Source organism: Plecotus auritus (assembly GCF_963455305.1).
Source record: "Plecotus auritus genome assembly, chromosome: X".
NCBI lineage: Eukaryota > Metazoa > Chordata > Mammalia > Chiroptera > Vespertilionidae > Plecotus > Plecotus auritus.
In genome coordinates, this window is record NC_137784.1 from 84,511,043 (window position 1) to 84,538,612 (window position 27,570).

General features: G+C 44.8%; 1 protein-coding gene and 1 pseudogene across 2 annotated transcripts; one reads left to right on the forward strand and one right to left on the reverse strand.

The window, feature by feature from the left end:
- The first annotated feature begins 3,715 nt into the window (after positions 1-3,715).
- Positions 3,716-27,225, forward strand: LOC308240189 (ribonuclease inhibitor-like; annotated as a pseudogene). The gene is made up of 10 exons: positions 3,716-3,795; positions 4,053-4,142; positions 16,254-16,423; positions 16,536-16,706; positions 19,401-19,582; positions 21,513-21,679; positions 21,791-21,954; positions 22,249-22,426; positions 22,549-22,714; positions 27,102-27,225. The product of its transcript is annotated as a ribonuclease inhibitor-like (transcript).
- On the reverse strand, positions 7,547-8,751 carry TEX13B (testis expressed 13B; the record flags this gene model as incomplete). The annotated part of the gene is given in 4 exon segments (XM_080652261.1): positions 7,547-7,842; positions 7,845-7,930; positions 7,932-8,056; positions 8,293-8,751. Coding segments are annotated over 4 exon segments (966 nt in total).
- Positions 27,226-27,570: the final 345 nt, after the last annotated feature.

Here is a 27,570-nt window from a genome sequence, read left to right on the forward strand (position 1 = left end):
AATTGCTGTGTCTCTCCCCCTTCCTTCCACTCTCTCTAAAAAATCAATGGAAAAATATCCTCTGGTGTGGATTAACAAAAAATAAACAAAAATGACATTCTGGCTATGTCATTCTGTGTAAAAATCAGTCACAGTCTTCTGCCTGTCAGTGTCTCTGAAGTGTCAGCATTTACTTGTATTTGAGGAAGAATGAGCTTTAGCATTCATACTACCAGCCTTGATACCTAAAAAGTGAGTAATGTCTTTTCTCCAGTGTTTTGGTCTTCAGAAATGATGGGCCTTGTTGTTGTTGTTGTTTTTAATGTATTTGGGCACATGATCATTTCTAGCATTGTCCATAAATAAAATGAATCATTTCTACATTCTGTACTCCTGTGTATGTTGCCTCGGCTCTTTCTACTAGACTTGGCACCTCACAGAGGGTCAAGAGCTGGAGTTCAAAGAGGCTTGTATATCCTATATAATAAAAGCCCAATGACCGAAACAGTGGAATGACCAGAGACCAGAATGACCGTGGCTCCTTGCCCTGGCTGGCCCTGCCCCCCAGTGGGGACCCCCACCCTGATCAGGGGCATGGCGGTCTGCAAACTGCCCGTGGCCCTCGCCCTGGCCAGCCCCGACCCCAAATGGGAACCCCAACCCCAATTGGGGACGTGGCTGGCCTGCAAACCTCCCACAGCCCCTCACCCAAGCCTGCCCCGCCCCCCAGCGGGGACCCCCACCCTGATCGGGGGCATGGCCGGCCTGCAAACCTCCCATGGCCCCTCACCCCAGCTGGCCCTGCCCCCCAGCGGGGACCCCCACCCTGTTTGAGGGCGTGGCCAGCCTGAAAACCTTCCATGGCCCCTTGCCCCCCAGTGGGGACCTCCACCCTGATCCGGAGCCCCCATCAGGGCAGGCCGGTAGGTCCCCACCTGTGCACCAGGCCTCTATCCTATATAATAAAGAGGTAACATACAAATTGACCTCACACCCTCACAAGATGGCTGCCTACAACCAGGCCAGCAGTGGGGTTAGTGAGGGATGACCAAACAACTGAACAAGCAGGCTGCGTGGAGCAACCAGGCCGGCAGGGGGTGGTTAGTGAGAGATGACCAAACGACTGAACAAGCAGGCTGCATGGCGTGACCAGGCCGTCAGGGGGGTTAGTGAGGGACAACCAAAAGACTGAACAAGCAGGCTGCATGGGGCTACCAGGCCAGCAGGGGAGGGCCATGAGGGATGACCAGGCTGGCAGGGGGGGCAGTTGGGGGTGACCAGGCCAGCAGGGGGGGCTGTTGGGGATAACCAGGCCAGCAGGGGGGCAGTTGGGGGCAATTAGGCTGGTAGGGGGTGCAGTAAGAGGCAACCAGGCTGGTGCGGGGGTGCAGTTGTGGGAGACCATGCCGACAGGGGGGGCAGTTGGGGGTGATTAGGCTGGCAGAGGGGCAGTGAGAGGCAACTAGGATGGCAGAGGGGGGCAGTTGGGGGTGACCAGGCCGGCAGTGGGGCAGTAAGGGGTGACCAGGTTGGCTGGGGGTGGCAGTTAGGAGTGACCAAGCCAGCAGCAGGGGGCAGTTAGGGGCAACCAGGCCAGCAGGCAGGTGAGCAATTAGGAGCCAGCAGTTCAGGATTGTGAGAGGGATGTCCGACTGCTGGTTTAGGCCCGGTCCCTGGGATCAGTCCTAAACTGGCAGTCGGACATCCCCTGAGGGGTCCCGGATTGGAGAGGGTGCAGGCTGGGCTGAGGGGACCCTCCCCCCCCTGTGCACAAATTTCATGCACCGGGCCTCTAGTCCTATATAATAAAAGGGTAATATGCAAAATGACCATAATGGTGGAATGACCGGAATGACTGCTCGACCAGTCACTATGAGGCGCACTGACCACTGCTTTGTCCCTTTCCCCGGCTGGCAGGCTCCAATCTCCTGATGGTGAACGGGGAACTGGGGGTGGGTGGCAGGGGATGTGCGTGGCACCAGGCCAAGGCCCCTGCCCTGCCAGTAGACCTACACACAGGGGGCAGCCCATAGCAGGGATGGGGCCAGCAAGTGGGTAGGAATGGTCGACCTCTCGGTTCCTCCCACTGGCTGTCAGGCTCTGATCACCTGATGGCAAATGGGGAACCGGGGGTGGGTGGCAGTGGGAGGCAGGTCCGGCTTTGGGCAGCTGGGGAAGGTAGCCCTGATCACAGGCCAGGCTTAGGGACCGTACCTGCGCATGAATTTCGTGAGCTGGGCCTCTAGTCTATAATAATAAAAACATGCTAATTACACCAGACGTCCTTCTGGATGTCCTTCCAGACGAACTTCCGAACTTCCGGACGAAGCCTGGGCTGCGACAGAAGCCCGGGTCCCAGGTGCCTGCTGGAGGCCAGAGGGAAGCCCAGGTCCTGGGTTCCAGTGGCTAGAGGAAAGCCTGAGTCCTAGGTGCCAGTGGCTGGAGGGAAGCCTGGGTCCTGGATGCCAGAGGGAAGCCGGTGCCAGCAGCTGGAGGAAGGAATGCCTACTCTTGCATGAATTTTGTGCATCAGGCCTCTAGTCCTATCTAATAAAGAGGGAATATGCTAGTTGACCCTCACACCATCGCAAAGATGGCGGTGCCCACAGCCAATAAGGAGGGAATATGCTAATTGACTGCCATGCCCTAAAGATGGTGGCGCCCACAGCCACAAGATGGTGGCGCCCAGTCCCTCAACCCTGCCTGCCTCCAGAGTCCCCCCAGTCCCTTCAGTCCCCCAGCCGCCCAGGGCCAGCCCAAGGTGCAGGAAGCCTTGGATGTCAGCTGCCCAGCCACCCAGGGCCACCCGAGGCTCAGGTAACCAGGGCTGCTCGAGGCTTGCGCTGCCGGCAGTAGCAGCAGCAGGGGTGTGATGGGGATGTCACTTTCTCCTGATTGCTGGGTTGCCTCCTGCCCCTGAGGACTCCCAGACTGTGAGAGGGGGCAGGCCAGGCTGAGCGATCCCCCCCCTCCAGTGCATGAATTTTCATACACCAGGCCTCTAGTATTTATATAATACAGATTCTATACTACGAAATACATTTCTACTGACTTATTGACTAAAGCATCCAAGAAAACATAAATCTGTGTTATATAGAAAATGCTATTTGTCTTAAGTTTGTTCTCAGTACTCCAGTTTAAGATTGACAGTGCCTCTCCTTTAGTGTGGAGCCAGCTGAGGGGCAGTGACCTTGAGAAGGAGGTGAGTGGGCAGAAGTCTCTATTTGAGGAGAGTTAACCTGAGTCTTTTTTCTGAGAGTTGCATTTCCTCGGGGGCAGTAGCATAGTGGTAGAAATTAGCATGGGGTATGTGTGTTTGAGGGAAATGGGGAGGGGAAGTGCAGCAAGAATTTGGCACTACAGGGGAAGGGGAAGGAGAGGTTACATGGATTCGAAGTTATGAAGGACTTTGACTACAATATATTGACGAATTTATGACAGCTTCAATCCAATTGTATATTCTAAAGTGAAATAATGAGTAAACACATTTAATTTTTAAACACTGATGAAAACAAAAAGAGGATTCTGGTTCCCTCAGGGTTTCCAGAAAATCAGCTTTAGATGGAGTTCTACCCACTACCATATTGCCTTTATCTCTTCAAAATGTAATCCAAAATACTTTCTCAAGCATGTTGACTGAGAATTTACCACTGAACTTTCCTAGTTCTTAATTATTGCCATTAATTCTACTAGTACTGACAACCAAGATAGCTTAACTTGTCTGAGCATCTGCGAGATGGTGATTGTAGTGCCTGTCATTGGGTTAAGGACCAGAAAAGATAATCTGTGTATGTCAAGTGGTTACCTCAGTGCCTGGTACATAGTGACATGGCTTTGGAGTCAGACAGACCTGAGTACTGACCTGTGTTCTGTTCCTACCTATGTGACTTTGGTCAAGTTACTTAAGTTTTTGTGCCTTAATTCCCTTATCTGCAAAATGGGTCAATACCTCCTAAGATTTTTGCAAGAAGTAGATTAGTACTAATATGGTAACAGAAGCAAAAATAAGCCTTTTAAAATTTTTGGTTTTCATTATTATTTTTTAATTATTTTTGCCTTCTCATCTCTTTTAGGTGCTTCCAACTGCACAGTTTGCCAGTGTCTCCGCTATACTTGCTTTGCCAAGCACTATGCAATCTATACTGCAAAATCAAAGACCTGAAGTAAGTTGAAATTTCCTTCAAACTCTTAGGTATTTGCAGGTATACACTAGATGTCTAGAGTTCAACTCCTAGCTGATCGGACCTCAAAACAAAGTATAACTAGTGCTCAATTTCTCCATAGAAGTACAGCAAAAGAAAATATGTGCTGTGAGCCTAGGAGTAGGGAATGAGGTACAGATCCCTCCCAGCCCCTCCTGCCTATTTCCCATTTGCATGTCCTGTTTTTGCTGTAGTGAGTGGGTGGCAATCTATAACGCCTAAGAGACTGCTGCTGTCCTGGACTTACTTCCTTTTCCTTCGAGACTCCCACTGTCTTCCCCCTTGGTTTTCTTTCAGTTGTGTCCTGTCCAACTCTATGCAACTTGATAATCCTTTTCTCTCCCTGAACCGTTCCCCTGCAGTTATTCCCCAAAGTGCCACTTCTCAGAAGCCTCCACCTCTGCCCTGATCTTTTGTCCTCACTTTCAAGTGCCTTGTCTTGTTATCTGTCCATGTCACTTGCACACAGGCATGAGCCCCCTTGGTTTCCCACCACCTCGCCACACAGATCAGTGTGTGCTCTCCTTCTTTCCTGCCCCAAAGGAAGAGATGGCCTTTCTAAACCTACTCATGCCAATAAATTCATTTCCCTTTTCTGTATTTTTGTGAGCATTTATTTCATTTTACACAGCACAGAAGTACAAGATATACAACCCCTCCACCCTACTGCCTTGTAACCAATCCCACTGCACCCTATACCCCCCGCACCCATCCACTCCTACTTTCCATCCCCTGACTGATCCCAATCTCCCTAGATAATACCTTGTTTGCTAAATGTCTTTTTTTTCCTTATTCAAATATAAATCTGTAACATAAGGCACACAAAAAATCTATTAATATACATAGCATACATATACACACAATACTTTTGGGGGTTTTGTTTCACAAAAAAACAAAATTGACCTTTCATATATTTTTGAACAGTAGAATAGATATTCTTCCAATACAGTAGGGCAGGATCTGTCCCATTCTTTTATATATTTCTTGTGTTTTCAAGCTTTCTTCATCTGTCTCCTTCCCCATGGCTCCAGTTTCTCCCAGTCAAAAGAACTCTCTCTCAGCTATATATCTACATCACTCCTTCCCTTCACAGCCAGGAGTCCTTGAAGAGCCCCCTTCGCTGACTGTACTTCCTTACTTCCTGCTCCCTCTCTCCTCAGTACTGTCAGTTTGGCTTCTGCTTCTCCCTCACCCAGATTTGCTCAAAGATCAAAAGTGAATGCCAGACCCAATGAACACTTTTTACCTCCTGTCTTAGAGACCCCCTGCAGCCCTGGCCACTGCTAACTTGCTCCCCTGGCAATTCTCTTCACCCTATTCTGAATACTCTTAAGTATTTCATTGCCTCCCTGGTTGCCAGTGAGGAACAATTTTACCCCCCAGTGGACATGTGGCAATATCTCGAAACATTTCTGGTTGTCATAACTTAGGGGATGTGCTACTGGCATCTGTGTAGAAACCAGAGATTCTGCCAAACATCCTACAGTGTACCAGCCATTTGCAACATAGAATTATCCAACTCCAAATGTCAAGAGTGCTGAGTTTGGGAAGCCCTACCCTAGAAGGATATAAAGAAGCCCAAGGATATTTCTGATTAAGTACAAGCTAGGTATCTTGTCCCCAATTCTGATTGTTATCCACACTTGCTCCAAAAGGAAATAGCCCAAAGTCACATTTAGCTGCTGCAGAGATGTCGAGGGCCATAACTTCAGTCTCTAAGTCCACAGTGGCTAGGTGGTATCCTGGGCTCCTCCAGTTGTCTCAGTCTGGTGTGACTCCTCACCATCCTTCCACCTGTGGGCTAAACTATGCATTTAGTCCTTCTCAACAAAGCTTACTGCCATGAAAGGTAGAGAGGAAGACCATCTTCCCCTCCCTCTTTCCCATCACCCCCTCGCTTTGGAATTTAATTTCCCACTGGGCTATGTTCTGTTCCACATTTCTGAATTCACTGAGGGATTTGTACCCAAATTCATCCTGGTGGTGGGTTGGGGGACAGGATCCCTCAGGATGGCACCATACTTTGGTCAGTGGTATAGACTAGCAAACCCTCTGTGCACTGCAGTTGCTGACTCACCTTGGCAGTGGCTTTTGTTCCATGTTCACATTTGATTGTCCCCAGTTCTGCTCACTGGGAACTGGGGAGGATTCTCTTGTCATGGGCTGAATAGTCATAGCAGTCCTTGACTGCAGCTGGTGTGGTGTCTTCTGTAGACAGTCCTGAGGGATTCTCTTAGGGGTGGCAAATCTCTACTGTTGTAAGCCCAGGGGGCGGGGGGGAGGGGTTAACCCAGGCCTGTTTTGATTATTTCTTCTGATATAACTCACTCAGAACATGAATGAGCTTCTTGTTCAGTTCATCCCTGGATACTCTTGGGGAGCAGGAATCCCAACTACCCATCAATCACGGAGGTATCTCCCTGGCCAGTTCTGACATTTTCTTTGACAGTCTGTGGTTTACTGCTGCTCTTCTGGTGCCAATTTCTGACTTTGAAATAATCTGGTTCCACAGAAGAGTAAGCCACTCGAGTTAGCTTAAAGAAAAGGGCATCTGGGTAGAGTGGATTTTTATACAACACAATTGCAGGAAGTAGAAAAATGGTTGAGCCTCCACTCTCTTATCTCCAGGGTCTCAGGGTCAACTTTTCCCTGCTTCTCTGTGTCTCTTTTCTCTGGGATGTCATACTGGTGTCTTCTAAGACACTTGGCCTCTGTAAAGCACATGGCTCTGTTTTCCCCTTAACCAGAGACAGGCCTTGGCCGAGGCCTCCATGTCCATGGCTCTGACCTTGGCCCCAACTCCAACTGACCCACTGCTTCACTGCCCAACACCATCCTGACTATGAAATCTGCCTCTCTTTTGATTGTCTAGTTTGAGAATCTGTTTGGCTCAGGATGGGTCAAATGTCCACTCCTGCTGCAATAATCTAGAGCCTAGGTAGGGAGGGAGTGGGTACCCAGGTCCGTCAGATACTAGGGTAGGGGAGAGATACATACAAACAAACAGCACTTCTGGGGTGTTGAATACTTATGCTCTGGAACAGCGGTCTCCAACCTTTCGGACCTCACGGACCACCGGTTGGTGACCGCTGCTCCAAAGGTTTCCTTAAACCAGCGGTCGGCAACCTTTCGGACCTCACGGACCACCAGTGGTCTGCGGACCACCAGTCGGCAACCGCTGCTCTGGAACACAAGAGAATCATCAAAGCATTTCTCTCCCACCTCCCACCCTGCCTCCCTCCAACTCCACTAGTCTTGTTCTCCCACTCATTCATTCCCTTCCCCCCACTCACCACAGCCCTTCCCCCCACCAAAAATTGATATCACTTTGGGATATGTTTCTGTTGTATTTCACATTTCTGAATTTAAGGGTTCTGTAACCAGATGCCCCTCCCACAGTGGTAGCAAATTTCCCTCCCTGAAAAATTCACAAGATTACACCAAAGGCAGTTCCAATCCCTGGGCCTGTGAGATGCTGGAGGTCTTCTCAGCTGTTGGGGCTCAAAGACTCTCTTGTTTCTTTGGGGTTCTTGAGGGTCTGTTCCCTGGGCCCCCACCATAGAGGGGCCCCAGTAGGCAGCCTGAGATGGAGCTCCTGCTGTGAAGGCTGCCCCTGGTAAGGATGGTGTGGGTGCTTCTGGGAAGGGAATAGGGGGCATTAGAATGGGTATGTGAATGAGGTAGGGAGCTGGACAGGAAGGGTTGCTTGTGAGAATGTGGAACTAGGCTTGAGAGTCCCAGAAAAATAAAGCTGTTTCTACTGATCTGAGATGTCCCTGCCTCTGCCTGCCATAGGTGTACGTTTTCTGCTCCACAAAGCTGCAGGGCCTCCACCTCCTATTCCCCCTCTGCATCCTTCTGTCTTCCTCTTCCTCCTACAGCAGCAGTAGCAGTGATAGTAGCAGCAACAGAAACCTCCACCTTGTTTTCTCCTCACCTGCTCCTTTTGCCCAAAACACACTGGTAGTAGCCAGGCCTGGCTCCTGTGGAACCTGCTGCCATTCCCAGTTAGACGCCATCTCCTGTAGAGAAGTGGGCAGGGTTAAATCCCATTCTGGGGGTGGAGGGGCTGGGAGGGAAGATGGGGTAGTACCAAGTGTGGTAATCTTACAGCCCGGAGAAGCTTCCACCTCAGCAGTTCCTTCCCTTTCTGAACCTCAGCCAGTTTGGCCAGGGTCAGCTGCAGCCGATAGGCTGCCTCTTTGTACTCCATTTCGTGCTTCGCGGTAAGCTCCTTCATGTTGGAGGCCAAGGCGTGTAAGGCCGATTTGTGCAGTTTGGTGAAGTCTTGTAGCCACTGCACCCTGCAAGCGTGTAACTGGCCCTGCCTGCGGGCACAGCGCACGCCCAGGGCCAGGCTACCCCAGGCACAGGCCTCTTTGGCTTCACTGGTCACTGCGCTGTTCTCCAGGATGGCCCTGAGCTTGTCTTCAACCTCCGCCCAGGACAGGGATATATTCTCCAGGTAGAACTCAGGGCTTTTTGTGTATCTGGCCATTTTCTCGTTGATGAAAGCCACCACATTGCCATGCTGGAACCCACCAGAGGGGTCCTCGGGTCTCAAGGCCATGATAGCAGAGGGCCTTAGGGGCCTGGCTGCACTTTAGGGATGAATTAACTAGTTGTTCCCTCTTTTAGGGCCTCCCCCAAGGCTCCTCCCATCTGCTTTCCCTCCCCCACTCCTACACATACACAGGATACCTCCCACCAGGCTTCTCTCCAGATGCTGACCAAAGGAAGTATACACGGACCACACCCACTGACCACACTCACTGGCCACACCCGCTGACTATGCACTATGCCCCCCCCTCCCACCACGCCCCATGCCCAAAGAGAAAGGATACCTTTTCTTCCAATGGCTGGGGGCGGGGAAAGGAAGGCTGAGCACTAACTCTGGAGCTTTATACTCTGAGACTGTACCAATTTCCAGAGACAGCAGGGGTGGGAGCGAATGTGCCAGGAATATCCTTCCCATCCCCCCACCCCCAGCACTTCAGGAGACCCACCATACTGTTGAAAGCTCTTGAAGGTGGAAGAGACAGGAGTGGTCAGAAAAGACTTAGATCCAAGAATGCAAAGCACTTGTAATCATATATAAAAAAACTTCACCCTCTCTCACCACCACAATGGTTTGTCTTACGCTGGGGAGCGCTGTCCTCCTAGAAATGGAATGTTCTAGAACACGGAGGAACCCAATCCTCTCAGTGCCCTCAGGTGCCCACTGGGGAAGAGGTTGGCGCCAGAGAACAGCCTAATCCCCCACTGACCCAGGACTGAACACTGTGGTCACTGTAATGGCCATAAATCCCAGCCCTATATACTCCTGAGACTGTCTGGAATCTGCCGCTGGTCACACCCCCCACCATCCTCACCCCCATCCCCTGCTATTTCTTCCCTGGACTCCTGCAGCCATTTGATATCAGGTCTGTCTTCTATCCTACCTTATCATCAGAGGGGTGATCATGTCTCTTTAAACCTCCAATGGCTTTCTGAATCCTGTGGGATAAACCAGACAGAACCCAGGTGGAGCCCTACTTTGCTACTTATTATATGACCGTGTGCTATAACCGGATCGAAGTTTCTATGGACTTACAATAGGACTGAATGACAAGCGCATGTAAACTTGATGTAATGTTTTCTATAACTCCATTTTTGTAAAATGTACAAATCTGTGTGTGTGTGTGTGTGTGTGTGTGTGTGTGTGTGTCTTTGCACAAGTGTCTTGGAAAAAGAAGGAAGAGTATACACCAGACTTTTTTTTTTGAATAGTTAATTTTTTATTGCTGAGTAGTATTGTGATCTGTAAATTACCACTTTAATTATTTTTTTATTGTTTAAAGTATTACAAATAGTAGTACTTATATCTCCTTTTTTTCCCCCATTGACCTTCCCCTGGCCTCCCTTACTCCCTGGCACATGCCCTCACCCCCGCCCCCCAGTGTCTTGTGTCCATTGGTTATGTTTATATGCATGCATACAAGCCCTTCCGTTGATCTCCTACGGACCCCCCCAACACTCCCCAGCCTTCCCGCTGTAATCTGACAGTCTGTTTGATGCTTCTCTGCCTCTGTATCTATCTTTTTGTTCATCAGGTTATAATGTTCTTTATTATTGATAAATGAGTGAGATCATGTGGTATTTTTCTTTCACTGCCTGGCTTATTTCACTTAGCATAATGCTCTCCAGTTCCATCCATGCTGCTGCAAATGGTAAGAATTCCTTCTTTTTTATAGCAGTGTAGTATTCCATTGTGTTGATGTACCACAGTTTTCTAATCCACTCATCTGCTGATGGGCATTTAGGCTGTTTCCAAATCTTAGCTATTGTTAATTTTGCTGCTATGAACATAGGGGTGCATATATCCTTTCTGATTGGTGTTTGTTTTCTTGGGATATATTCCTAGAAGTGCTGTTACTTGGTCAAATGGCAGTTCCATTTTTAGTTTTTTGAGGAAACGCCATACTGTTCTCCACAGTGGCTGCACCAGTCTGCATTCCCACCAGCAGTGCATGAGGGTTCCTTTTTCTCCGCATCCTCGTCAACATTTGTCATTTGTTGATTTGTGGATGATAGACATTCTGACAGGTGTGAGGTGGTACCTCATTGTCATTTTGATTTGCATCTCTTGTATGATTAGTGACTTTGAGTATGTTTTCATGTGTCTCTTGGCTTTCTGAATGTCCTCTTTTGAAAAGTGTCTATTTAGGTCCTTTGCCCATTTTTTGATTGGGTTGTTTATCTTTCTTTTGTTAAGTGGTATGAGTTCCCTGGAAATGTTGGAGATTAAACCCTTATCGGAGATAACATTGGCAAATATGTTCTCCCATGCAGTGGGCTTTCTTGTTGTTTTGTTGATGGTTTCTCTTGTTGTGCAGAAGCTTTTTATTTTGATGTAGTCCATTTGTTTATTTTCTCCTTAGTCTCTCTTGCCCTAGGATCTGTGTCTGTAAAGATATTGCTACGACATATGTCTGCAATTTTGCTGCCTATGTAGTCTTGTAGGATTTTTATGGATTCCTGTCTTATGTTCAAGTCTTTTAGCCATTTTGAATTTGTTTTTGTGTATGATGTAAGTTGGTGATCTAGTTTCATTTTTTTGCATGTATCTGACCAGATTTCCCAGCACCATTTATTAAATAGGCTGTTTTGACTCCACTGTATGCTCTTGCCTCCTTCGTCAAATATTAATTGAGTATAATGGCTTGGGTCCATTTCTGGATTCTCTATTCTGTTCCATTGGTCTATATGTCTGTTCTTGTGCCAGTACAAGGCAGTTTTGAGAACTATGGCTTGGTAATATAGTATGATATTGTGATCCTTCCTACTTTGTTCTTCTTTCTCAGGATAGCTATGGCTATTCGGGGTCTTTTTTTGTTCCAGATTAATTCTTGGAGAGTTTGTTCTAGATCTTTGAAATACGCCATTGGTATTTTAATAGGTATTGCATTGAATCTATAGATTTCTTTAGGTAGTATGGACATTTTAATGATGTTGATTCTACCAACCCATGAACATGGTATGTTCTTCCATTTGTTTATGTCTTCCTCTATCTCTTTTTTCAATGTCCTGTAGTTTTCCGAGTACAGGTCTTTTACGTCCTTGGTTAAATTTATAACTAAGTAACTTAATTTTTTTGGTGCAATGGTAAATGGGATTGTTTTTATCATTTCTCTTTCTGTGAGTTCATTATTGGTGTATAAAAAGGCCATAGATTTCTGGGCATTAATTTTGTATCCTGCTACATTGCCAAATTCATTTATTAGGTCTAGTAGTTTTTTGATGGAGTCTTTGGGGTTTTCTATGTACAGTGTCATGTCATCTGCGAATAAGGACAGTTTTACTTCTTCTTTTCCAATTTGGATGCCTTTTATTTCTTCTTTTTGTCTGATTGCTATTGCTAGTACTTCTAATACTATGTCGAACAGCAGTGGTGAAAGTGGGCATCCCTGTCTTGTTCCTGTTCTTAGGGGAAATGAGTTTAGTTTTTGCCCATTGAGTATGATGTTGGCTGTAGGTTTGTCATATAGGGCTTTTATTATGTTGAGGTATGATCCCTCTATTCCCACTTTGCTCAGAATTTTTATCAAGAAAGGGTGTTGGATTTTGTCAAATGGTTTTTCTGCATCAACTGATATGATTATGTGATTTTTGTTTCTCAGTTTGTTTATGTGATCTATCACATATATTGATTTGCAGATATTGTACCATCCTTGCATCTCTGGTATAAATCGTACTTGGTCATGGTGTATGATCTTTCTAATGTATTGCTGAATCCTATTTGCTAGAATTTTGTTGAGGATTTTAGCATCTATGTTCATCAAGGATATTGGCCTGTAGTTCTCTTTTTTTAATGGTGTCTTTATCTGGTTTTGGGATTAGGGTAATGCTCGCTTCATAGAAAGAACTTGGAAGTGTGTGCCTTCCCCTTGAATTTTTTGGAATAGTCTGAGGAAGATAGGTTTTAGTTCTTCTTTGAATCCTTGGTACAACTCCGCTGTAAAGCCATCCGGACCAGGGCTTTTGTTTGCTGGAAGATTTTTGATCGCTGTTTCTATTTCTTCGGTAGTTATAGGCCTATTCAGGTTTTTTTTTATTCTTCTTGGTTGAGATTTGGTAGCTTGTGTTTTTCTAGGAATATATCCATTTCATCTAGGTTGTCCATTTTGTTGGAATAGAGTTGTTCATAGTATTTTTTCATAATTGTTTGTATTTCTGTGGGATCGGTTGTTATTTCACCTCTTTCATTTCTGATTTTGTTTATTTGGGTCCTCTCTCTTTACTTCTTGGTGAGCCTGGCTAGAGGTTCATCAATCTTGTTTATCCTTTCAAAGAACCAGATCTTGGTTTTGTTGATCTTATGTATTGTTTTTTTGGTCTCTATGTCGTTTATCTCCGCCCTGATCTTCATTATTTCCTTCCTTCTGCTTACGCTGGGCTTTTCTTGTTGCTCTCATTCTAACTCTTTGAGTTGTAGGGTTAGGTAATTTATTACATTGCTCCTTATTTTTTGCTATAGGCTGGTAGAGCTATGAACTTCCCTCTCAAGACTGCTTTCATTGTGTCCCATAGATTTTGGATTGTTATGTTTTCATTGTCATTTGTTGCCATGATGCTTTTTATTTCTTCTTTGACCTCTCTGGTAACCCAGTCATTGTTTAATAGCATGCTATTTAGTCTCAAGGTGTTTGAATTCTTTTGTTTGTTTTTATTGTAGTTGATTTCTAGTTTTATGCCATTGTGATCTGAGGAGATGCTTGATATTATTTCTAGCTTCTTGAATTTGAAGAGACTTTGCCTGTGACCCAATATATGGTCTGTCTTTGAATATGACCCATGTGCACTTGGGAAGAATGTATATTCTGTGGCTTTGGGGTTAAATGTTCTGAAGATGTCAATTAATTCCATTTGATGTAGTGAGTCATTTAGGATTGATGTTTCTTTGCTGATTTTTTTGTTTAGAGGATTTGTCCAATGGTGATAGTGGGGTAATAAATTCCCCTACTATGACTGTATTGCTGTCAATCTCTCCCGTGATCTCCTCCAGAATTTTTTTTATGTATTTGGTTGCTCCTGTATTGGGTGCGTATATGTTTACCAGTGTTATTTCTTCTTGTTGGATTTCTCCGTTTAGTATTATGAAGTGGCCTTCCTTATCTCTTGTTATGTCCTTCACTTTGAGATCTAATTTGTCAGATATAAGTATTGCTACCTCAGCTTTTTTTTCATATCCATTCGCCTGAAAAACCATTTTCCATCCCTTCACCATCAGTCTGTGTGAGTCCTTTGTTCTGAGGTGGGTTTCCTGTAAACAGAACATATATGGTTCATGTTTTCTTATCCACTCAGCTACCCTATGTCTTTTAATTGGGGCATTGAATACATTTACATTTAAAGTTATTATTGATAGGTACTTGTTTGTTGCCATTTTTATTCTTTACACCTGTGTTCCTTCTTCGCTTCCTCTTTCCTCTTTTTACAGCAGACCCTTTAGCATTTCTTGCATTGCTGGTTTGGTGGTAATAAATTCCCTTAGTCCTTTTTTGTCTGTGAAGCTCCTGATTTCACCTTAAATTTTGATTGATAGCCTTGCTGGGTACAGTATTCTTGGATTCAGACCCTTCCTTTGCATGACTTTGTATATTTCACTCCATTCCCTTCTGGCCTGATGTGTTTCTGTTGAGAAATCAGTCACTAGTCTCGTGTGGAATCCTTTGTAGGTAACTTTATGTCTCTCTCTGGCCACTTTTAATATTCTTACTTTGTCGTTGGTGTTTGTCAATTTAATTATAATGTGCCTTGGCGTCTGTCTTTTGGGGTTCACCTTGTTTGGAACTCTGTGAGCTTCTTGGATTTGTGTGAGTTTTTTCTTCCCTATATCAGGGAAGTTTTCTGTCATTATTTCTTCAAGCAGGTTTTCCTCTCCTTCTGGCACCCCTCTTATGCGGATGTTGTTTCGTTTCATGTTGTCCCAAGGTCCCTTAGGCTCTCCTGTGTTTTAAGTTTTTTTACTAGATGCTGCTTTGCTTGGGTATTTTTTTTCTACCTTGTCTTCTAGTTCACTTCTTCTTCTGCTTTTTCTGGTCTACTGTTGATGCTTTCTATTGAGTTTTTTATAGCAGCGATGTCATTTTTCATTTCTTCTTGGTTCTTTTTCTCTTGGTTCTTACACATATTGTTGAATTTGTCTTCCATTCTTTTCAGCCACCTTATGACCATTTCTCTGAATTCTTTCTCTTGCATATTGCTTGCCTCAATTTTCTTTGCTTCCTTTTCTGGTATTGCCTCCTTTTCTTTCATATGCGGGCTGTTTCTTTGTCTCCCCATGATCTCTTTTTTCCTGTTATCTGGTTATGTAGTTCTCTCTCTCCTTTTCCTAGGAGAAATCTGACCTTTCCATGAGAAGGTGCAGAGCTCCTCCGAATCCGCGTATTCGCACTACTTGAGGTCTGGTGTTTCTGGGTTCTCAGCCGTTTCCTGGGTGATGTTGTTGTAGATTTTTGGCTTCCTAAAATAGTCACTCTCCCCTTCAAGATGGCGCGGTCTCCGCATCAGAGCCGGTTGCTCCGGGAGAGATTTCAGCAGCAGTGGAGGCTGCCTGGTCAGGGGAAACTGGTCTGGCAATCCCCAACATTTCCTTGCAGTTTAGCTGTCCCTCAACTCACAAATATACACTCCCCGTGCGACCACACACTCTCCTTTCATTCACTCACAAACTATCTTGCAGTCTGCCTTCCCATAGGCAGTCATCTTTCCAACTCCTATACACCAGACTTTTAATATTGGTTGTCTCTGGGAGATAGGAATATAGTACACTTAAAAATATATATTATTCTTTATATTTTTCTCTATTGTAAAAATAATTTATTAACAAACATGTTTTTCAAAATAAAAAACATTTTTTCTTATAACTTTTTATAATTTTTAAGTATATAATAATTGTATATATAAATAATATATATTTACCTAGAAAGTAAATGTCTCCCTATAATGCTACCCTTCCCCCAACCTGGGAGCTAACCACTGCTAATAGCTTGATATATATCCTTCCCATCTTTTAAAATATGCCATAGCAGATAATTGGCAGTTTCTCAAATTAAGCATACTCTCTCTTACCTCTTGGCCTTTGCACATGTTGCTCCATGAGTGGATTGTCTCTCAGCCCCTCTCCCCACTCCCATTCTTCCTGTTTAATTGCTATTCCTTTTCATAACAGCACTCAATTATTTCTTGCACTTATAAGTATTCTTGGTCCTCCAAACCCCACCCAAAGCTAGGCTGAATTGTGTCACCTTTCTGTGTCTTCATGGTACTTTGTCCATACCATTTGCAGTATTTTTCACATTATATTATAATCCTCGATTTTCTAATTTTCCTCATTAATTGTATGTTCCATGAGGGCAGGGTCTGGGGCATAATTATTTGTGGTTTCAGCATCTAGAACAGTGGAAAGCACCCAATAAATTAATTTGTTGAATTAATTGAAATAATTCCTTACATCAGTAAGGTGCAAATAGGTACCTTTAAAGGGAATCCTATTTTCTTTCTTCTCTGAAATGTCTTTTTTCCACACAGACTGATTTACTGCCACCTCACAGCTTCTTGTAGTAGAGACCTCTCCTTACTATTTGAATCCAACCAGAATCTGACAGATTTAGGATTTGTAAAAAATACCCCGGAAGTTTCAGTAATGAAGATTATTTGTGAAGGATTAACACAGACAAACTGTATCTTACAGAAATGAGGTAAATGATAGCAAGAAAATTTGTTAACTGTTCATATAATTTTTGTCAATTTCTGTTTGTGTCGGGGGAGAGCATGAATAAGGTAACAAGGTCATTCTTCTGTTTTCTGATGATTTTATGGATGCCTTATTTCTCCTGCTTCTGGTGGGGTGCTAGCAGTTGTTCTCAGCACCAGATGGTCACTCATTGACCTGGATTTTAGCAAAACAAAACTGTATGCTTCAGCTTTGAAATTGCTCTGTGAAAGCTTATAATATCCAAATTTCAAATTACATAGGCTCAAGTAAGTAGTAACTATTAATTTCCGTACTGCAAGAAAAAATGTTTAAATATGCAACTCAAGATGGATGTTGTGTGATCATAACACATTTCAAGGAGTCTTAAAGAGGAAGGATAAAAGTGACAGTACTAGCCCAGCCAGCATGGCTCAGTGGTTGAGTGTCAACCTATGAACCAGAAGCTCATGGTTCAATTACCAGTCAGAGCACATGCTGGAGTTGTAGGGTTGATCCCCAGTGCGGGTGTGCAGGAGGCAGCCCTATCAATGATTCTCTCTCATCATTGATGTGTCTCCCTCTCTCTTCTTCTCTGAAATTAATAAAAGTATATATTTTTTAAAAAGTGACTACCTAAAGTTGTTTCCATGTAACAAGTTAAGGAAGAGAATTTTCACTGTAAGAGGTAGTAACAATAATGACAATAATAATAACCAAGACTTATTAAACAATTGCTTTGTTCAAAGTGTTGTATGCATGACTTCCTTTCATCAGCACAGTAGCTCTGAGAGGTTCAGATTATTATCCCCATTTTAGCACATTAAGAAACAGATGCCCAAAGTCAAAAGACTGAATTCAAAACTGAAATGTTTCTGACTTCAAAGTCTATGGTAAGGACCTTAGTTAATAAAAAGTTGTGTATTAATCAGGGTTCTCCAGAGAATCAGAATCAATAAGATGTATATATATATATATATATATATATATATATATATATATATATATATATAGAGAGAGAGAGAGAGAGAGAGAGAGATTTATTTTAAGAAATCAGCTCATGGATTATGGTGGCTGTCAAGTTCAATATCTGCATGGTAGGCCAGCAGTCTGGAGACACAGGGAAGAGCTCGTGTTGCAATTCAAGTCCAAAGACAGTCTGCTGGTAGAATTTCTTCTTCTGGGGATGTCAGTCTTTTTCTATTAAAGCATTCAACTGATTGGATGAGGCCCACCCACATTATAGAGGGTAATTTACTTTACTCAGAGTCTACTGATTTAAATGTTAATCTTACCTAAAAACTACCTTCACAGAAACATCTATAATAATAATAGCGTAATATGCTAATTAGACCCAGTTGGCCTTCCAGATGACCTTCCAGATGAAGGCAGGGCTTCAAGGGAAGCACAGGTCCAGGGTGCCTGCCAGCAGCCAGGGGAAGCCCGGGTCCCAGGTGCCGGAGGGAAGCCTGGGTCCCAGATGCCAGAGGGAAGCTGGTGCCAGCAGCCAGGGAAAGGAAGGCCTACTCTTAAATAAATTTTGTGCATCAGGCCTCTATTATAGAATAATGTTTGACCAAATATCTGGGTACCATGACCTAGCCAACTTGACACATAAAAGTAACCATTATAATATACTAGTAGCCCTGCGCACGAATCCATGCACCAGTAGCTCATCAGTAGCTCGCTGCCGCCCTCCAGTAGCTTTCCGCCCGCTGCCCCGCACTCCTGTAGCTCCCCTGGCCCCCTCTCTCCCTGTCCCCCCTCATAGCTTGCTGCCCTACCCCCTCCTGTAGCTCTCCACTGCCCACTTGTAGCCAGTAGCTCGCTGCCGTCCTCCTGTAGCTCCCTCCGCCCTCCCACTCACCCTCATAGCTTGCTGCCTTGCCCTCTCTTGTAGCACTCTGCCACCCACTTGTAGTGCGCTGCCCCACCCTCCTGCTGATCCGTGATCCGGTCGTTACATGGTTGGTCATTATGCTTCACAGCATAACGACCATTTGCATTTTACATCTTTATTATATAGGATATCTGGGGTTTTCTAAAATAAAAGCTTTTTAGCATTAAAGCCTTCTAAAATCTACTTTGAAACTTTGTTGTTTTTTTGCAAAATGCTTCTATTTAAAATTTCTAAATTGGGGAGCTATAGATATATGTCCTTATGAGACCTTTTCAAGACAATTTGAAGCATGGTAACTCAAGAGAAAATTGAAGCTCAAAGGTTGTGGTGTATATCATAGAAATTCTTGAAAGGGATGGAAGAAAAAGTTAATGGGAAATGTTTTAAAGAATTAGACTACAAAGAAACAAAGATTAAGAAGACAGGAAGTTCAGTAAAAATCACTCTTCGTGCCAGAGAAGGAATATTGATGATGGTGAGGGGCTGAATTTCTCTAAGAAGGCAGATTAATGAATAATGGACTTTTATTTTTTAAAAATCTCTTTGGTTGAAAGTATTACATATGTCCCCCTTTTCCCCCATTGACCCCTTCCAGCCCCCCTCCCACCCCAGGCCCTCACCACCCCACTGTCTGTGTCCATGGGTTATACATATATGCACACAAGGTCTTTGGTTGATTACCTCCCACCCACTCACCCTACCCCTTCTTCCCTTCCGAAGATTCTGAACTCTGTTATAATGGAGTTTTAGATACAAGGAAAGGAAAGGAGTATTTGAAAGAATATCAAATGAGTTTAGAGTGCTAAACTCATGCAGAGAATAAAAATTATATTGGGTCTTGATATTTCCTCCCATCCCTTTTCCTTTTGGGGGCAGTCAACATCTATTGAGTTCCCACTGGGGACACTGTGTTGTGGGAGCAATATAAAAGTCCCTTCCATGGAGGAAAAGAGGCTGTGACATACTCAAGGTTAGGGGACTTGTACTGTGGGCCTTTATTTTCTCTGCTCAAGAGATATTGTTGGTAGAGAATGAGTAGGATGATAAAGTGGCCAATTCTGTCTCTGTTCATTTTTCTTTCCAGATTGTGTGCTAGCTTTCTCTCTGAAAGCTCAGAGGCTGTTTGCAAGTAACTTGCCTTTGTTCTCATTTGCAATCCAAACCTCATTGAGCTGGACCTAAGTGAAAATCCCCTGGGGAACACAGGGGTGAACTATCTTTGTGAGGGTCTCATGTATACTACAACTGTAAAGTAGAGAAACCAGAATAAGTTTTTAAAAACTATCTGGCATGATCTTATAACTCTTGAACTTGTTGAACACCTGCTATTTGCCAGTATCTATGCTTGGTGGTTGCCAAAAGTTACTTCATCTAATTCACTCCTTACAATAACCACATAAGATGGGTTTTCTTATCCCCATTATACAGATGTGGAAACTGAGGTACAGGTGGAAAAGTGACTTGTTTAAGGTCATACCGCTAAAAAGTGACATAGCCAGGATATGACTCCAAATCCCATGCTCTTTCCAGTATACTATCATCTTGTGTGTGTACAAGAATGAATTTAATTATTAACTTTATAAAGAATATCTACTGTGCACCTAGCACTGGACTAGATGTGAGTCTGGTAAGAAGGACTGCCATTGACAAGACTGCCCTTAAGCACACACAGATATGAAACAATTGGAGACTAACACATTTCAATGTGTAATCAAGTGCCCAACACAATGAAACCATTTAGAAACTAGTGGCCCGGTGCACGAAATTCATGCGGGGGGGGGGTCCCTCAGCCTGGCCTGCACCCTCTCCAATCTGGGACCCCTCAAAGGATGTCCTACTGCCAGTTTACAGGGATCGGGCCTAAACCGGCAGTCGGACATCCCTCTCGCAATCCGAGTCTGCTGGATCCTAACCGCTCACCTGCCTGCCTGCCTGCCTTATTGCCCCTAACCACTCAACCTGCCGGCCTGATTGCCCCTAACGGCGCCCCCCACCAGCCTGATCCCCCACAACTGCCGTTCCATCCTGGCCTGATCACCCACAACTGCCCTCCCCTCTTGGCCTCTAACCACCTCTATCTCGGCCCCACCACCATGGCTTTGTCCAGAATAACGTCCAGAAGGTCTCCTGAAAGGTCTCTCAGTCTAATTAGCATATTACCCTTTTATTCGTATAGATAGAGGCCTGGTGCACAGGTGGGGGCTGGCTGGTTTGCCCTGAAGGGTATCCCAGATCAGGGTGAAGGTTCCCTTGGGGCATGGGGTGGCCTGGGCGAGGGGCCTGTGGTGGTTTGCAGGCCGCCATGCCCCCATAAGGTGAGGGTCCCCACTGCGGGTGTGTGGCCAGCCTGGGTGAGGGGCTGAGGGCTGTTTTCAAGCTGGCCACACTCCTTTCAAGGTGGGGGTTCCCGCTGGGGTTCCTGGCCAGCCTGGGTGAGGGGCTGATGGCTGTTTGCAGGCTGGCCATGCCCCCCAGCGGGGACACTCAGCCCATGGGGGCATGGCCAGCCTGAGTAAGGGGCTGAGGGCCGTTTTCAGGCTGGACACAGCCCTTTCAGGGTGGGAGGTCCCACTGGGGTGCCTGGCCAGCCTGGGTGAGGGGCTTATGGCTGTTTGCAGGCTGGCCAAGCCCCCCAGTGGGGACCCTCACCCCATGGGGGTGTAGCCAGCCTGGGTAAGGGGCTGTGGGCCGTTTTCAGGCTGGCCACACACCCCCAGTGACCCAGGCTCCCAGCCCCTCCTTCAGTGGAGGCCAGGGCAGGCTGGAAGCCTGGGTCGCCCCTGGGAACCCAGACTCCCAACCCCTCCTTCAGCTGCAGCTAGGGCGGGCTGGAAGCTTGGCTTCCTCCGTCACCAGGGGCAACCCAAGCCTCCTGCTCACTCCGGCTCCGTGGCTGCCACCATCTTTGTTGGGTTAATTTGCATACTCACTCCTGATTGGCAGGTGGGCATAGCGGAGTGACAGTCATTTTGCATGTTTCTCTTTTATTAGTGTAGATGTCTTAGAAATGGATAAGCCCAGGGTAAGTGAGGAGGTCACTATGGGCTGGAGACCTCAGACAGAGGTTCTGTGAAGGAGGTGGGCCAGGAGCTGGAACTTGGAAGGTGGCTAGGATTTAGTTAAATGGGGAGGATGGGAGAATATTTCCAGAAAGCTAAATGACAGCAGTGGCTGGTTTTTCTTTTTCTTTGGGTAGCTTGAGCACACGTTAACTCACAGATGCTAGCTGTGTGGAACTTCTTTCTTGCAAGTGAGTGGGACTTTAAAAGAGCTAATTGTGGTTGTCAATGCCCTGGGGTATGCAGGAGTACAGCATCTCTGTGAAAGTCTATGGCATGGGAAGAGTAAAGTCTAGAATCTTATGTAAGTGTCTTCTTGTCCTTGTCCTTCTCATGGGATTTTGGCATTTGAGGTTCAGCGGGACTCCCTGCTGCCATGGTTAACATAGTCATGTTGATGTTCCTATCCCTTCAGGCTTTCTGAATATTCCCACTCTTCAGCTTGTTGTGATACCCTCACCCAAGTCCTGAGCTTTACCCAGAACCTGACAAGGCTACTTCTAATTAATAACAAAGTTGAAGATTTGGGACTGAAATTGTTGTGTAAGGGATTAAAACAGCCTGTCAGTTAAAGGATCTGTCATAAGTGTCATGGACTATAGCCACAAGCAGAGTTTCCTGATGTTTCAGCAACTCCCAAAATTAAATTAGTACTTTTTGGCCTGGTGATTGACTCTCCAACGTAGCAATAAACGAAAACCTAAGTAATAAAGGGAAAATAAATCTTCCCCTCTCCACAATCTCTGGTCCAAGGAAATTTTTCTTACATGACACTCTGATTTTCTAATGTGTTTTTTTTAGTGGGCAAACATAATTCCAAAAGTGACTCAGTGCAGATGAAATGATGCCACCCTTCTCTGCCTTGCTTTCTAGCAGATTTTGGACCTGTCACCTAACTGGAGAGTGTTGTCAGGATTTATGTAATTCACTCTACACCAGTGAACAACTGAGAGAACTTGACCTCAGTGACAGTGCCTTGGGGGAGCAGGGCATGAAGGTTCTGTGTCAAGGGTTGAAACACCCTTCCTGCAAACCTCAGACCTTGTGGTGAGTATACAAGGACTCTTTGGCCACTGAGCTCTTTTTGCCAGGCTGTATATGGAATGTAGGGTCATTGTGGAACTTGGGATAAGACTGATTTCTTTCTTGAATTCCTAATTCCCCATAAGTTAGCACAATGTCACTTCACAGATGTGTGCTGTGGAGCCCTTGCGTCTGACCTCAACAGAAATGAGAACCTAACATTCCTAGACTTAAGTGGAAATGACCTCAAGGATTTTGGAGTGCAAATGTTTTATGATGTATTAATTCATCCAATATGTAGACTACAGACATTCTAGTAAGTTCTGTGGTGGGGGAAGTGGGAGGAACGGAGTCAGGACAGGCATGTTGGATTTGATCATAGCCTATTGCAGTGAGGAAAGAAGAAAAACTGAGGCAAAATATCAAAGTAAGTGAAATTACCAATAGACTTCTTCATTGGACACAGGAGCAGCGAAAGAGGCAATGAACAGGCAGCACTAGATCTCACTGCTATGAGAAGCAACATGTGTAGGCAAAAGAGCACTGAATCTAGATTCTGCTGGGTCTGGCTGAAGTACTAGGTCTAGCATCTACTAATGGCATGACCATGCTTACTTAACTTCTTTGAACTTTAGTATCCTTGCTTGTAAAATGGAGCTAATATGCATCCCTGACTCCCTGGTGTTAGCATGGGGGTTGAGTGAAGTGAGATGTCAATTATGAATGAACCTAGTACAATCCTTGGCACATAGTAGGTACTTCATGTACCTTTCCATTTCCTCCTTTAATCCTGCTAGAGGGCTTAATGCTTACATTTTGAGAGTCTTCAAGACTCAAGGGGATGATACTATAGTGATGCAATTAAAGAAAGTGAAGGTCTTTCCCTTTTCTGATCAATGTCCATTTGCTAGCTCTGTAAGTTGGCATAACACACGAAGTAATGCTTTTTAAAAAAAATATGTTTATTGACTTCAGAGAAGAAGCGAGTGGGAGAGAGAGACAAAAACATCAATGATGAGAGAGAATCATTGATCGGCTGCCTCCTGCATGCCTCCTACTGGGGATTGAGCCCGCAACCTGGGCATGTGCCCTTGACTGGAAGCGAACCCGGGACCCCTCAGTCCACAGACCAACGCTCTGTCCACTGAGCCAAACTGGCTAGAGCCGAAGTAATTCTTAATTGGGATACAGCTATGCTCTGTTGGCAACTAACCAGTGACCAAATGGCCATTCATTTATGGCATTCAGAATTGGAATGTGTAATGGAAAATAAAGGCCAAGTGCAAAAATTCCACATTCCAAAGCCAATTTAATGGATTGAAGTGTAAACGAAAACATCTTAAAAGCCTAATCACAAATCTGGCTGAAACAGAAGCTGGTTCTCTATGAGCAAAGTAAAGTCTGTTAGTTTCAAAGGCTCAAGAGTGGGATGATTACTGCCCAGGGAGAGGAAAATATTCACAACATAATTCTCGGGTTTAGGGACCTCCAGGGTATTCTTATAAAGTGTTGACTGGAGTCTATACTGTCAACAGGTTGAAATAACCTCAAAGATCAATCCTAATGTTTCTTTATATACATACATATATATATACACATATATATATGTGTGTGTGTGTGTGTGTGTGTGTGTATATATATATATATATATATATATATATATATATATAGTAATTTAATGTGGTAGCACCTATGGTGTCTATGCTTCAGCAAAGATTCTCAATGACAGGAAGAATAAATTATTTTGCCATGGCATGCCATTATTTTTTGTTGTTGTAAATTGTGCTATTTTCTGTTTCTCTCACTATTTCTTTCTCTTTTAACCAGAGTGTGTCCATTGTGTTTTCAGGCCAATCTTTAAATCTTGCAACTTGTCAATCAACAAGTTGATAGCAGTGTGCAGTAACAGCTCAGAATACAAAATAAAGAACATGCACACATAGAATAGATACCATTTACTGACCTTAAAATAAAATTGTGAATGTTAGAATGTATATAAGACAAACAACAATGAAATTAATAGAAGAAATATATATTTACCCAAGTAAGGTGAGAGGAAACTTCAGGTCATTTAATGTGGTGGTGGGCTAGAGAAGGGTTAGATCTAAGGGGAACATCCTAAAAGAGGGAGTCTTCTCTGGAAATTGGAAGGGCTGGAGGAAGAAGGTGGGTGATTTTCTAACTGCTGCTTGAGTATGGGGGTATGCATTTCATTCTCATTGTACTTTCCTATAAACTTCCTGGCTTAGTGCTTTGCACATAGTAAATGCATATATAGGATATCAGTTAGTAATTTAGAGCATCCAGGGCAAGGCAAGAAGAAAGTAATATGTTCAATGAAGACTAGGTTTCTAGACATTCAGAAGGTCAAGTGGGGGGGGGGGAGAGATTGTGGCCTCAGAGTGACAAAGCTCACCTTCATTCATTCCACAAGCACTTGCTAGACATCTGTTGTGTGCTAGACAAATATATCAGTTATGGGTAGATAAGAATGCATAAGACATGAGACATGATCTGTCCTCTTCAGGAGCTAGTGAGCATAGTGGTAGAGACAGGCACATAAACTGATGAATGCAATTGGGTAATCACAAGGTGGGAGTAATGGCTGGAGACAACTCACTGATCCCAAGAGGGTCAGGGAAAGCTTCTTAGAGGAAGGGCCACCTGAGTTGAGTCTCAGGACTATAACCAGGGGACATGGGGATAAGGATGCAGAAGGGTAGTGCACACTCAGGTAGCATGAGCAAGGGTAGCCAAAAAATAAGCAGCATGGTTTATGGTACTTGATGGGGATAGGGGTGGGAAATCTCCAGGAAGTTTGCTATGATTGGAGCATAAAGTGCATAGAATGTGTCAAGACAAGAGACTGGGGAGGTGGTAGGCAAGGTCTTGTATGCCATGTGTGATTAGTAAGATCTATTAGCAGAATTCTGGGTGCAAATTTGGTCATCATTCTCTTTCACATACTATAGTAGTAGTACATTTTGGGGCCTTTCCTCACCTTTTCAAAATTGGTCCCAAGGATGGAGACACTTTTGCTTCCAAAGCTGGTTGTAGAATCAGTCCCCTGCTGCTCCTGTTTCTCACTGCTGTATGGGGCTGATTTTGGGAACTGATCTTACCCAGTCTCACAGAAGCTTGGTGACTGGATAGTGATGTCCTGGCTGGTCTGAATCCTGTGAGCCCTGCAGTGCCATTATACTTGGGCTCTGAGGTTACAGATACCTTTGTCCACACCCAGACTTGCAGCCATCTTTCTCTAAAGTACTGCATGTGTCAGGGTAGCTGGGTCCAGAGGAGCCTCTTGAATCAGCCACAGGTATATATGTGTGAAATCTGCCCTTGCCCACAAAGATATAGGCCCCTGAGGTGAGTCAGGAACCCCACTTAAGCCTTCTTTCTTCAAGATCATTTTATTTGAAGGGTCTTGATGCCTTTCCCAGGCACTCAGGATAAAGCTCCTTAGCTCACCCTGATACGTATTCATAATTCTAAATTTGGAAAGAAAAGGTTGAAAGTAACTGGTCTCTTAACTCCAAGAAGACATCTGAGCTTTGTAAGCATATTGCCCCACCTCTTCCTCAGCAGCAGAGTTCTACAAATCAGGAGATAAGGCAGCTTTTGTAAGTCACTGAAAAATTTCTAAATGTCTTGTTATACTTCCATGACCTTAAATGTCTACTTACTCTACACTTGTAAAACTAGCAGGGCTACTCATTTCATTTTGTTAGATAAAGATTAGCTTCTATCCATTAAAAACTGTACCTCATCACATGCCTGAAAAAGCTTATACCTTCTTTTGTAGTCATTGAGTTTTAATCAGGGTCACATGTAGAGTTTGAAGTACTTGTAGGACACTGGGGGAAATTTTCTAGTAGGTAGACAGTTGGCTATGGGAATGTGCCCTGGAGATAACTGAAACCATGAAAATGGATGAGATCCTTAGGGAAAGCGAGAAGAGGACCTCTGAGGGACATCTCAGGAATTAATCCTGGGCAATATCATCTTTAAGAGGTGGGTATGGAAAGGAAAACCTGTGGAGAAAACCAGGAAAGAAAGGTGTCCTGGAAACTATGGGAAGAGTGAGTTTCAAGGAAGAAGTGCCCAACAGTATCAAAGGCAGCAGTAAGGCCCAAATGAATAAGTACTGAAAAATATCCATTAGATTTAACAGGAGGCTACAGGTGACTGTATCAAGGGCTGCTTTAGTGGTATAGGGGGCTGGAAACCAGATTGCAGTGATTTGAAGAGATGAGAGATTAGACGGAGACTACTTTTTAAAAAAGTTTGTGACAAGGAAGAGATGTGGGGTCGTAGCTGGGGGAGTTAGCAGACTGTAGGAAGGCGGGAATTATTATTTTTCTTTCTTGCCTTGTTTTAGCATAACAAATTTGTAGGCTGAGAGAAAGGAACCTGTAGAGAGGGAGAGGTTACAGATACAGGAGCATGGAATAATGTATCAGGGCCTTGGACAAAGGCTAGGAGGGACAGGGGTGATAATCCAAAAAGGAAGTTAAGCATTTTCTCTTGAGACCCAAGGAAGGAGCTGAGGCTGAGGGAGGAGGTTTATAGCCAAGTGGGTGAAGTAACTGGAGTGGTGCCAGGGAGCAAGTAAGAATGGGAATCTTATCCGGGAGAATAGGAAAACTGCTGAAGGCATCTGTTGGCTTGACTTGACACAAGATTCTTTCCATTTTTCATAGCATTGACACGGATCATTTTCATGAAGAAACATTCAGAAACATGGAAGCTTTAAAAGTGAACAAGCTGGGGAGAAAAAATGGCTGCGGAATAGACAGACGTGTTCTGAGCCTTGTCCTGGATTAGAAAGAAAGAACAGCTTAGGGTCGCACGAGGAGTGTTTGTTGGCAAGTTAAGGGACAGCTAAACTCCAGAAGAAGGTGGGGGGTTGGTAGACGGGGTTCCCCTGACCTGGCAGCCTTCACTGCGGCTGGGTCCCCTCCCGGAGCTACGGGCTCCGACAAGGAGTTTGCGCCATCTTGAACGGGAAAGTGGAGCTTATCGGAAGTCTGAGAATCCACAAATGTGGCACCCACCGAACAGCTGCGAGCCCCAGAACACCGGTCCCCAATTGGCACAAACACACGGATTCAGAGGAGCTCTACACTCCACCACAGAAAGGTCAAATTTCGCCTGGGATAAGGTGAGGTC